Genomic DNA, 13719 nt, shown 5'->3' on the forward strand with positions numbered 1-13719 from the left:
TACGATCTGAACTGGGCTTGTTTGGAAGGGGCCAGATAATCATGGGGGGAGATTTCAACTTTCCGGCCTCAGGAGTAGACCACTCGACAGGGAAGGAATGGGGGTACACGACATATTAGGGGGAAATTTCTTAGATTAATGAAAGAGCTAGATTTGGTGCATATTTGGAGACTACAACATCCAGGGCAAAAATCCTTTTCATTTTATTCACACACCCAGCAGATATATACCAGGATAGACGCGATATGGTGCAGTCGCTCACTGGGGAGGGAAGTGAAGGATTCAAATATTGAAAGTATACATGCCTCGGATCATGCCCCAGTGTTGGGCAGAGGGGTGAGGGGGAATGTATGGAGGTTGAATGAAACATTGATAGAAGAGGAGGGGGATTGTCAAGAAGTGTGGAACATAATAACAGAATATCTGAAGTTCAATGATAATGGGAAGTCTCAGAGGGAATCCTGTGGGACGCCCTAAAGACTGTAGTTCGGGGTCATTTAATACTAAAGGGGGCCCAGAGGAAGAGGGAAAGGAAGGCACATGAAATGCTAATAAGGCAGAAGCTAATAAAGCTCGAGGCAGTACATCAAGAGAGAGGGACCATACATAATCTCACAGAGTTACTGGAATGTAGGACGGAACTACAAAGAATCCAACTGAGAAAGATGGACTATAATAGGAGAATGTTGCAACAAAAAATTTTGAATTTAGCAGTAAAATGGGGACTTTGCTAGCGAGGGGCCTACGACAAAGGCAAATAAGGAACACGATTACAAAAATTAAAACCCCGGGGGATGTGGTAGTCCATCAGGATAGCGACATCCAGGCGCAATTTGTGCAATACTACACAAAACTTTATTCTAAAGGTGAAGTGGCTTCTCAAGGGGAGATACAAGAATATTTACAGGATTTAGACTTAAAGAGGGTAACAGCTGCCCAAAGGGCTGAATTGGAAGCAGAGATAACATTGCCAGAGGTCCTTAGGGTCATTAAAGGGTTAAAAGGAGGGAAGGCGCCAGGCCTAGATGGGTACACGGGGAAATATTATAACATTTTTGGGCGGGAGCTGGCCCCTCTATTGGTGAGGGTGGGTAATGCTTCATTTTTCACTTTAGTAAGCCTTAACTCAATATGAAGATTCTTCCAGCCATCATTTGCCGTATTACATCTCTTTAACCTGTATTTTGAGCATTTGCTTGGTATCATTGCACATTAGGTACTATTTTATTGTCCCTTTTCATCATCTCTTTTATCATATGGTCCCTTTTCATCATCTCTTTTATCACACGGTGGTGGGAGGCAGGGATAGTGCTGGGCAGACTTATATGGTCTGTGCCAGAGCCGGTGGCGGGAGGTGGGGCTGGTGGTTGGGAGGCGGGGATAGTGCTGGGCAGACTTATACGGTCTGTGCCCTGAAGAGCACAGGTACAAATCAAAGTAGGGTATACACAAAAAGTAGCACATATGAGTTATCTTGTTGGGCAGACTGGATGGACCGTGCAGGTCTTTTTCTGCCGTCATCTACTATGTTACTATCCTATATAATAATTCTCACCTCCAGCGTTTTGAGGTTGCCTGGAACCGTGGTTTCCTGCCAGAACTGCTCAGGAAAGTGGAGTAGATAAAAGTGACATCATTCCTGAAGTGCCACTGATTGGCTGCTATGACATGCTGCAGGACATTCAATAGGCAGGAGTGGAAGTGAACAAAGCAAGTCTATGGTAAGCAAGGAAGCCCATTGGTTAATCTCTGATTCCACTCCCCACAGCAGCCGTCATTCCTATACACTCAAAAAAAAAAAAAAAAAAGGAAACCTAGGAGCTGCTTCTCATTGCCGTTTTTACAGCTTTTTCCACTGGACAAAAGGAGGGGGGAGACACACAGACTCCGCAAGTGGGGGGGGGGGGGGAGGGGGGAGACACACAGACCCCGCAAGTGGGGGGGAGGAGGGACCCTGGCACATACTCTCATTCTCACACACACACTCGCACCCAGTCTCACTCTCTCTAACATACACACTCTGAGGAAAACCTTGCTAGCACCCGTTTCCTTTAAAACAGAAACGGGCTTTTTTTTACTAGTGTTACTATATATTCACAATCTATTTATAGTTTCAGTTTTAATTAATGCACTCATGTGTTTTATAGATTTACATTGTCTTTTTATGGAAAAATTGGGAGTTACCTGATAATTTTCTTTCCTTTAGTCGCAGCAGATGAATCCAGGAACTGGTGGGTTATATTTGTCTACCACAGGGGAATAGCTATGGGTGGGCCTTTGCCCGAGGCCCACCCTAACTACCCCCAATCCAACATCCCTCTCTGCTTTTCCTCCCACAGGTCCAGGTCCGGCCGTCTGGGAGCCTTGCCTGCCTCTTTCTGCTCCTCCCCGCTGCTCCCGCGGTGTCTGTAGCTTTCTTTTTGGTCCATCGCTGGCAGCAATTCACACAGGCATTTCCCATGCTGCGTCCATCCGGCCCTCTCTGATGTAGGAAGCTGCATCAGAGAGGGCTGGATGGACACAGCAGGAGAAAAATGCCTGTGTGAATCGCTGCCAGGGACGGCCCAAAAAAGAAACTGCAAGCACCGCAGCAGCGGCGGGGAGGAGCAGAGTTGGCAATGCTTCCGAATGGCCAGACCCGGACCCATGGGAGGAAAGGGAGCAAGGGATGTTGGATTGGGGCAGGCTGGATTGGAGGAAGGCAGAAGTGCTGAATATGGGGGGGAGGAGGGAGGCTGGAGGGAAGGGACAGTGCTGCCAGACTCGTGGGAGGAAGGGGACTGGAGGGAAAGAAGAGAGCTGCTGGATGTGGGAGGAAGAGCGGGAGGGGATATGAATGGAAGGGAGAAAGCTGCTGGACATGGGAAGAAAAGGATGAAGGGCGAATGGGCGGGCAGGCAGGCAGGGAATCATGCAAGCAAACCAGATGTTGGAAAGGGGAGGGAGTGAGAGGGAGAGAAGCTGGATGGGGTAGGGTCAGAGGATAAATGGCACTGGAGATGAAGAGAGGGGAGAAGCTGGACAGAGAAATACAGGGTCACAGAAAAAGTGAGATACTGAACATGGAGGAAGACAGAGGTACAGAGATGGAAGAAGATGGATAGTGGACAAGGAGAGAGTAGAAATATCAAATGGACAGGAGACATTGGTGAGTGAGTTAAGAGAAGACAGAAGGATGTAGAAACCAGAGCCTGGGACCTACATGACTTGAAAAATAAAATGACCAAACAAAAGGTAGAAAAATAATTTTATTTTTCTATTTTGTGATTAGAATATGTCAGATTTGAAATGTACATCTTGCCAGAGCTGGTGTTAGATATGGCTGGGGCTCAAGGCAGATATTTGGGAGGGGACCCCAAAGCTTACTAACAGGCTGCATCTTCTTCATCTCCTGGCTGGCCTGGGGTTCTCTCTGGCTAGGGGGCCAAACACAGCAGCCCTAGTTGTACCCCCCTAACACCATTTTTTGCATGTGCTATTATTATATTTTGCACAGTATTTCTCTGTGCTGTGCTTAATGCAAGGTCTGGCCTCTTGGAATTTCAATTTAATTTGTTTATGGTTTATGGTCACTTATTATGTATTTGGCATTTGTGTTCCGTGTGTGTGACCAAAGTATTCTGTTAAGTATTCTATAGTACTTTGGATTGTTCAGTTCTCTTGATAGATAATATTTAGGGCATGTTTGGGGGAAGCATATGTGTGTTGGAGGACTGTGGCTCAATGGAGGATGAAGAGTGCACCCTCTTGTATTTCCCATAGCTCTGAATGTGGCCTGTAGCCACTGAGGCCAGCACTGCTACTCCCATTGAAGTTATTGGGAGTGGGGTAGGGCTTGAAGAAGGGCATGAGTGCATCAGGTGGCAGGTGTTTCTCTAGTGCCCATCCATCCAACATGTTGGCCCACCCAAAAATTGCCTTCTGGCTATGCCACTGGTCTATCAGCAGGTGGAGATAGAGAACACTGAAAGAAGGTAGTGACTTTGGACCTCCAGCTTCTTACCTCTTCAGTATAGATCGCAATCCAAAGCAGAGAAAAGAAGGAACACCAACAAAACTTTCCTCACAACAAAACTTATTCACCTAGCTGGAGTGAATAGAAACATCAAAGAAGGGAAATTCAGTCCTCTTCCCTTTTTTTTTTTTATTTACTAATCCAGATTTGACAAGAAATACTGGAAACTGAACAAAGAATGACAGGGAGGGATCCTGAATTCATCTGCTGCGACTAAAGGAAAGAAAATTATTAGCTAAGTCCTAATTTTTTCTTCCTTAGCCTCAAGCAGCAGATGAATCCAGGTGGTGGGATGTACCCAAGCACTCCCTAAACTGGGTGGGAAGCCGCCACTCCTCGCAAGAGGACAGCCGCCCCAAAGCGAACATCCTTTCGCACTGCCACATCAAGTCTATAATGCTGCACAAATCAGAGATGGGACGCCCAAATAGCTGGCCGACAGATATCCTGAATAGAAAAATGCTTGTCTCCACCAATGAGGACGTCTACGCTCACATGGAATGCACCTTTAAAGCCTCCGGCAGAGATCTACCTGTCACGATGTAGACAGAAATAATCGATTCCTTAAGCCAGCAACCTATCGTGGCTTTAGACACTGGAAAACCTTGACACGGCCCTGACAACAGAACGAAGAGGTGATCAGTGCAACGGAACTCGCTCAACATCTGCAAATACTGCAGCAGAACTCTACGGATATCCAAAGGCGCAGCTGCCAAAATGAATCCGGAAAGTCCTCCTTCAGAAAGGAAGGAAGGAAAAGAGGTTGATTCAGGTGGAAAGCAGAAACGACCTTAGGCAGGAATGAAGGCACCGTCCTGACTGTAACCCCGGATTCCAAAAACAGCAAAAAGGGATCCTGACAGGAAAGTGCCTGAATCTGACACTTTACACACCAAAGCCATGGCCATTAAAAAGAACATCTTGAGCATAAGATCTTTCTCCAAGGCCCGTCAAAGCGGCTCAAAAGGCGCCATCTGCATAGCACGCAGAAACACACCCAAACTCCAAGAAGGGCACAGGTTGCGGAATGGAGGGTGAAGATGCAAGGCCCCATGTAAAAACCGGATCACATCCAGATAAGCTGCCAGCGAAAATCCAGCCACACATCCCCGAAAACATGCCAACACCGCCACCTAAACCCGAAGGTAATTGTAAGCTAGACTTTTCTCCAAGCCCTCCTGGAAGAAGGCCAACATCTGCAATACCGAGGCCCATAACGCCAACCAAGCGTGAGCAGCACACCAAACCTCATAGGTTCGCCAAACTCGGGCGTAGGCCGTAATAGTGGACTGTTTCCGGGCCTGCAGCAAAGTAGCAATGACCTCGTCAGAATAGCCCTTCTTCCTCAATTTCAGCCTTTCAAGAGCCAAGCTGCAAGACCAAAGCGGCAGGGATCTTCCATAGCCACCAGACCCTGGTGTAGGTCTGGCAATGGAGGCAGCCGAAATGAAGCCTCCACCAGCAACCGCATCAAATCCACATATCACAGCCAGAATGGCCAATCCGGAGCCACCAGAATTACCAACCCCAGGTGAAGGTGAATCTGGTGAAGGACCCGTCCGATCAAGGGCCACCGTCCGATCAAGGGCCACGGTGAAAACACAAACAGGAGTGTTGTCGACGGCTGCGGTTGAGACAGGGCATCCAACCCTGCTGACCTGGGTTCCTTTCTTCTGCTGAAGAACCGTTGCACCTGGCCCAGCGCAGAATGCTGGCCGCCTCTGTGGCCAGCGCTGTACTCTGAGTGCCTCCTTGGCAGTTGATGTAAGCCACCGCCGTCGTGTATCCTCTCGCACTGAGGATGTGTTTCCAGGAGCTTCTGCCCAGGAGTTAAGGGTTTGGACGGCTGTTGTAATTGGTGATACGATCATTAGGCATGTAGATAGCTGGGTGGCTGGTGGATGCGAGGATCACCTGGTCACTTGCCTGCCTGATGCGAAGGTGGTGGACCTCATGCGTCACCTAGATAGGATTTAAGATAGTACTGGGGAGGAGCCAGCTGTCTTGGTATATGTGGGTACAAATGACATAGGAAAATGTGGGGGAGAGGTTCTGGAAGCCAAATTTAGGCTTTTAGGTAGAAAGCTCAAATCCAGAACCTCTAGGGTAGCATTTTCCAAAGTGCTCCCTGTTCCACATGCAGGGCCCAAGAGACAGGCAGAACTCCGGAGTCTCAATGCATGGATGAGGTGATGGTGTAGGGAGGAAAGTTTTAGATATTTTTTATTTATTTATTTAGATTTGCTCACACCTTTTTCAGTAGTAGCTTAAGGTGAGTTACATTCAGGTACTTTGGATATTTATCTGTGCCAGGAGGGCTCATAATCTAAGTTTGTACCTGAGGCAATGGAGGGTTAAGTGACTTGCCCAAGTTCACAAGGAGCAGCAGTGGGATTTGAACCGGCCACCTCTGGATTGCAAGACTGGTGCTCTAACCATTAGGCCACTCCTCCACTATATTATATTATAAAACATAATATAATGTTTTATATTATGAGTGTGACATTGTGATCCACTCAGAACTATGGATTAAGCAGAATATAAGTTTTGTAATAAATAATAAGTTTTTAAAAAGTACTGGAATGGTTCAGTCAGCACTTGTCACAGAAACACTCCTGCAGCCAAGATGAATGCAAAGAAATCACTAATTATTAAGAAATGGAGGCAGATGCAACTTTAGAAACAAGTCCGACAGTAAGAATGATGAGAGGGCATGGAGGTTTCTCTAAATTGGGAGTCCCCACACGACAGCCTCAGAGCACAATTTTCTGGCGCATCATACGTTACCTAGAGGTCGCAGTTTTCATTTGTTTTTCACGTGAAGTCAGGCAAGGCTGATGGAGTTCCCAAGTTTCAGCAGCCGAAGGAGAATGGCTCAGTGGAAACCCTGCAACTTCCACCAGCCCGGCAGTGCTATCCTTTAGTGCAGCAGTTTACTGAAGGTGTTTTTGGCTAATCTTACCCTTGAAGCAGTAAGAAATTTTAATACAGGAAAATCAGTGTTAAAGCCAGTGTGTTTTTCTAGCAAAAAAAGGTGCCGGTACTCAAATGCCAGGCCACCCTTCAGGGGTGGGGTGATCACTGAGATTAGGGGGGGGTCTAAATCTGGCTATCACCCTTTGCCCTTTTCTTTATAGGGATGCTCACATAAATAAGTCTACTGCATACAATGCCAGGTAACTATGACTGCAAATTTAATAGCAACGCAATGGGTTTAAAGTTTAGGAACAGTCATTGATCAAGATGAATAGTAAAACAGGGAACAGTGGAAGTAGCTGTGGATTCTTTGATGGATATACAGTAGTATTTACAAGAGTACTACTCTCAGTGGTGTGCTGGTAAAATGTTTAACATGCTCTCTCCCCGGTCCCCCTCTGCGCCCCCCCCCCCCAAAAAAAAAACTGCAGAGCTGGCTATAGCCGGGGAGAGAGCCTTGGGGGGGGGGGGGGGGGTGGCAATGCATTACTCCAGGAAAAAAAAAATTAAATGATCCCAGATTCCAATCTAATTCATGTTTTATGTGCAATAAAATGCCATAAATAAGTAAATAAATATAAACTTTTAATGTCACCTGATTCTCAAAGTAAACATATTCTAAACACTATAATAAAAATAAAATGATTTTTTTCTACCTTTGTTGTCTGGTGACTGTTTTTCTGACCATGCTGGCCCAGTATCCGATTCTGCTGTTATCTGTCCTCTTAACTCCGTTTCCAGGGCTTCCTTTCCATTTATTTCTTTCCTTTCCTCCTTTCTTCTTCATTTCTGGTCCTCAGCTTCTGCCTATTTTCTTCATCCATGTGCAGTTTTTCTCCTCTCTTCCTTTTCCCTCATCTCCTTCCTCACTCTTCCCTCCCCTCCATCCATGTCCAGCATTTCTTCTCTCTCCCCTCCTCTCCCCTGCCCTCCATCCACCCATGTCCAGCGACCCTTCTCTCTCCCTGCCCTGCATGCACCCATACCCAGTGACCCTCCTTTCTCCTGCCCTCCATCCACCCATGTCCAGCAGTGACCCTCCTCTCCCCTGCATGCACCCATACCCAGCGACCCTTCTCTCCCCTCCATCCACCCATGCCTAGCTTCTCCCTTCTCTCCCCTGCCACCCCTCCCGAGTTGTTCACCGGCGACTTCTCCTCCCTCCCTCCGGATCCGTTCCTCACCGACCTGTCCTTCTAATTCTTCGGGGCAGGCAGTCTTGCCTGCCCGCTACCAGCGCTGACTCTCCCCTGCCGTTTTGCGCTTCAAAATGGCCGCCGAGACTTCAGCAGAAGTCTCGCGAGGCCGCCTCTGGAAGTCTCGGCGGCCATTTTTAAACCGCGAACCGGCAGGGGAGAAGGGGAGAGTAAGTGCTGGTAGCGGGCAGGCAAGACTGCCTGCCCCGAAGAATTAGAAGAGTCAGGTCGGTGACGTGAGGGACCGGATCGGGCGGGCGGGAGGAGAGCTGGCTTGCACTAGGGAACAACCGGCTCGCAAGTCGGTACAAAATTTAACCGGCTCGTGCGAGCCGGCTCCAGCACACCAGATTACTCTCCTCCTTCTACAGACACTCGCCCAATATGCCCCACCCACTGTTCTGCTCTTCTAGGAAAGTACTCAGTACTCGTTGCCTGACAATGTGGTAAAAGCAGTTAGCTCAGCAGAGTTTTTAAATGGTTTGGATAAATTTCCAAAAAGAAAAGTCCATAAGCCATTATTAAGATGGACATAGGAAAACCCACTGCCCACCTCCAGGACAAGAAGCATAAAATCCGTTCCACTCCTCTGGGATCTTGCCAGGCACCCGCAACCTGGATTGGCCATTGTAAGGAACTGGGCAACATTCTGGGGAAGGGAGAGCCTATTCCAGAATGATGGGCTCCAACTTAACCAGGGTGAGACCAGGCTGCTGGCATCGGCAGTAGGTTTTTTTTTTTATGATGTATTTTACACATTTTAGTTATTGAAAAATTGCTTCATCCCAGTAAACAATACACCATAGTCACGTGTACAAACAGAAAATCGTTAACATGTACAACTATACGGTCTGTGCCCTGAAAAAGGCAAGGACAAATCAAACTCGGGTATACATATAAAGTATCACATACCATATAAAATGAGTTTATCTTGTTGGGCAGACTGGATGGACCGTACAGGTCTTTATCTTCCGTCATTTACTATGTTACTATATCCAATATCTTCAAACAACCCCCCACCTTTAACTCTCCCCATAACCTCCCCCCCCCCCCTATTTTCTATAGCCTATAACATCTTAACAGAATAGCGAGCATTTCAGGACAGGCAGAAAAATGTAGAGCCTAAACATTAGACCTAGGTGATTTCCAAGCCTCTTAAATATCCCACACTTTATCGAATTTCAGCAATTGGCCCTTATGTATCACTGGGTCATCTGGTATATACAGTCTAGCTTCTAAAAGACCTTGGGGAGTGCCGGTTGCATTGGCTGAAGGAGAATACGATGTGCATATTTTGAATATTGAAATACACACGTACGGTTTCTCCTATTTAAACAGAAACAGCATGCTTCGTTGTTGTGCATGTTTTCAAAAATAACTGCTTTTATATAGTTAACAGAATGTTTACTCATTCCTTTTTACCTGTCAGAGCGTAGTCATACTGGTTAACATTGTTCAATTTCAGACCATCATAGAGTTCATGAAGTTCACCTGCATTTAAAACTTGTCCCTTCCAATGTGTGTAACCTAAGCCAGGAGAAGAGAAGATTCATTAGCAATCAAAAAGGGGGGAAAAAAACCCCAAAAATGGTAGAAAAAAATAGACCATATGCAAGGAAAGATATGAAAGAAATTCTCTCTTTGCATTCCTTTAACTAAGGTGTGCTAAAAGATTTAGCATGCACTAACGAATTAACGTGCGTTAAATGCCATCCAGCCCATTTTATTCCTATGGGCTTCTTAGCGTGCACTAAATCCATCAGTGCACTTTAGTAAAAGGAGTCCTTTGAGACAAAAGAAGATAAAGCTTTACTTTAAGGGTTCAGAGTTAAAGATCTTCATAATTCAAAAAACAGCAAACAGGCCCATCAACAATGTAAGGAAATATGATCATACAACACCTCACCTAGAAAACGACCACTGGTTACCTGTACCTCACCGTATTACTTCTAAGATACTACTTCTGGTTTTTAAAATATGAACTTCCAGGGAGCCAGCCTCTCATTCCACCTAACACCCTATTATGGAATTCATTATTTCTCCACTTGAGTACTCAACCTTCTCTTGATTGATTCAAAAGTGATCTTAAGACTTTTCTTTTTAAAGATGCCTATTGTTCATATTACAATACATCTCCTCTTTCTCTGACTATAGCTTTGCTAGCTACGATGCCCAGATGCAAATTCCTGGGCACACATATGTTGACGTTTTGTGCTTCCCCCCCTACTTTCCTATTGACATTGTAGTTCTACCCTCCACCCTACATAGTCCTGTCTTGTTACGTTGTACTATCCCATCTTTTAGGTTCTAAGCCACCTAGATGGTTCGTCTGGTAGGCAGGATAGAAAATTCTGATAAACTTGAAACTTACTTCAAGTGCTAAGTTTGTGGGATAGATCAGGGAGGCAACAGAATGAGGGTTCAAAAGCACACAAATTCAAACAGCAAAACAAAGCACAAAAGGGCCTCCAAGATAGGGCCAATGGTGCAAACTTTAATAGAAATGACCTGACAAAGGCTGTGTTTCGGCGCCACAGGCGCTTGCCTCAGGGGCCCGAAGTTAAAATCCTGGATACAAGGCAATGGTCTCAAAGACAACCTTTTAATGCACAATGAATAGTCCCACAGATCAGGGAGGACATGCAAACACAGAACTCAATATTCAAAAAGGGTTGGGTACCTAAGTTAGGTTCCTATAGTTACAATAATTGGCAATAGCAAATGCTGAGCCTACACAGCTAACAGCTGCTTAAGCAGTGGTCTCCGATGAAAAAATTCATAAAAATGAAAAATTTCCTGTGCATTTAACTTAGAGCATCATCCTACGTTATCTGTTCTCCTGTTTAAAAGGTAATTACATCTACAAATCCACATTTTTAAAAACTGCCTAACACCCTGTCAATTTAGATTTTTTCCTTATTGAAATTAACTAGCTTTTCTGCCTTTAATCCGCAACTGTAAAATATTGTCCAGTTTTCTCCCAATATTAATTTGCAGCTTTTTTTTTTTTTTTTTTTAAATTTGACCGTGCTTTTATGTTTAAATCTTTTTATTGACTGAAAGATCAATACAAACAAGCAGAAAACTTCAACATGAACATTGCTCAAGTTCAAGAAAATCATTCAGCTTTCCACAGTCAATGAAATTTTCTTTTTTATCCCCAAACACCCCCACCCCGTCCCTTTTTCCCTCTACTTTAAAGTTAACGATTTTCATTGATGACAAGTCTAAAAGTACAGTTCCATCTTAACATGGCAGCATCAATGCAATTTACAGAATTCAGTGGAGCAACAGTTCAATATACAACTTACGTACAGTCTTCAAAATTTTTTATATATAACTGTTATCCCCTCCCTCCCCCCCCCCCCCTTGTTTCTATTATGGTGCTCTATGTTTAATTTTTTATTTGTGGTGAATCATTTTATTGATGATCAACAAAAGATATGAGTTAGTTCCTTTCTGAATCGATACGCAACACCAACTTGGCAAACTATACAGAGTACATCCTTGCTTTGTCATCATGAATTTTAATTTCCCCCCCCCCTCCTTCTTCCCCCCCCCCTTTTCCCCTTTTCCTTTTATAGGTAATCCTCTCTTAGGACCTCCATTTAGGCTTGATACTTATACATCTCATAAGATCTACTATTACTACAGTGCCCCAAAAAAAAAAAAAAAAAAAAAGTTCAGAGCCTATTTAATATTAAACTCCGTGCTTTAGGTGACAGCGACTGAATATATGGTTCCCACACATCTAGAAATGTCTTTCGTCTCTTGGGGAAGGATCCCACCCCCCTACGCTCCATAACCATGGTCTCATGAAACTTGTTCCTCCAATGCCAGTATTCTGGAGACTTCTCACTCTTCCATGCGCCCATAATAAGTTTTTTACCCACTATGCTGGCCTTGCGTATAAGCTGCTGAGCCCCTCTACCACAAACTCTAAATACTTCATATTTATCCAAAATTATTCCCAGTGGTGTAAACGGAATCTTATGCCTCACCAGGGATTCCAGATACTTGAATATCTGTTTCCAAAAGATCTGAATCATGCTGCACTTCCAAAGAGAATGAAAGAACGTGCCTTCTCCCCGTTTGCACTTGGAGCAGAATGGGTCCTCGACACCTCCAAATTTAAACACTTGGCTCTTGGCCATATATGCTCTAAAAATTATTCTATACTGGCATTCCCGCATTCCTGCATTTACAGAAATCTGCGGAATACGAGATATCAATTTCCGAAAATCCAGCTGTAATTGGGGTTGCTCTAGGTCCACTGCCCACCTTTGACTAATTCGTCCCATATCTTTGCCCCCCTCAAGTTCTCCCAGAGCTTTCTGTAATCCCGATACAGACAATCTATCTCCGGGGATGTCCCCAAAAAAAGCTCTTGATCTACGCCCGTGACCTCCCTCCAACTTACTGGGTTCCAATGATCTAACATAGTGTGTCAACTGATGGTATGCAAATAAATGTGACGGAGTGATGCCCACCCCCAGTGCTCCCAGAGATAAAATCCTCCCTCCAAAATCCAAAACGTGTTCAAGTCTAGTAATCCCCAGCTCTGCCCATCTACGAAATATTGGGCTGTCAGAGCCTGGTGTAAACTGTAAATTCCCCTGAAGCGGAAGTAAGTCGGAGGTATCTACTTCCAGACCCCACAGTCCATTTAGGTCCCTCCACACTTCTCTCAAGGGCCCCAGTAGTACGCTTCTACGCACATGCTCTGGTATTTCTCTTCCCGCGCAATGTAACAAATAATATGGATGAGTTGGACCAAAGTAATCAAATTCCATATTGCGCGGAGTGTAATCTTGCCTCCCCAACATCCAATCTCCTAGGTGTCTTAACAGACACGCTTGGTTGTATCTCCGCATATTCGGGAGCCCCAAACCCCCCTCTCTCCATGGTCCGAAGAGGCATTGCAATGTTACCTTGGGCTTCGCATTTCTCCACACGAACTTCCGCAGGTATCTATACAACTGGCGGAGATCTTTTTTCCTGAGTCGCAAAGGCAATACCTGAAATGCATATAGCCATTTAGGAAATTCCACCATGCGAAACAAGTGAACTCTCCCATGTAAAGTAAGCGGCAGCGTCTCCCATTGACCCAACCGACCCTTCATCTTATCTAATAAATTTGTGTAATTCAGTTGATATAATTTAGTCGTGCTCATTGCAACTCTCACTCCCAAGTACGGGAGGTACTCTGTAGCCCACTTGAGTGGGAACCCAGACTCCCATTCCCTCTTTACACTTGCGTGTGCTGTTAGTGCTAAGGATTTAGAGTAGTTAATCCGTAGGCCCGCAAAATCCCCATATTCCTGGAACAGTTCCAATAGTGCTCGTAAAGAACGACCCGGTTGTGTGAGATGGACTAATATATCATCTGCAAATGCAGAAACTTTGAATGAGGAAGCACCCCAGGTCACCCCCTCCACCTCTGGATGTGACTCGATCTCCCTAATTAGTGGGTCCAATGCGAGTACAAAAAGCAGAGGGGACAACGGGCATCCCTGCCTCGTACCCCTCCTG

The 13719-nt window shown here is 45.4% G+C and overlaps 1 protein-coding gene across 4 annotated transcripts in view; it reads right to left on the bottom strand.

Annotated features, from left to right (window-relative positions):
• The window catches only part of PDXK (pyridoxal kinase), a 282079-nt gene that overhangs the window by 193240 nt on the left and 75120 nt on the right, over positions 1-13719 (bottom strand). For all 4 annotated transcript variants that reach the window (XM_030203776.1, XM_030203775.1, XM_030203777.1 and 1 more), the window contains exon 3: positions 9610-9714. In XM_030203776.1, coding sequence (XP_030059636.1) covers positions 9610-9714 — 105 coding nt within the window. The remainder of the gene's footprint in view (positions 1-9609; positions 9715-13719) is intronic.

This window comes from Microcaecilia unicolor, chromosome 5 (genome assembly GCF_901765095.1).
Source record: "Microcaecilia unicolor chromosome 5, aMicUni1.1, whole genome shotgun sequence".
NCBI lineage: Eukaryota > Metazoa > Chordata > Amphibia > Gymnophiona > Siphonopidae > Microcaecilia > Microcaecilia unicolor.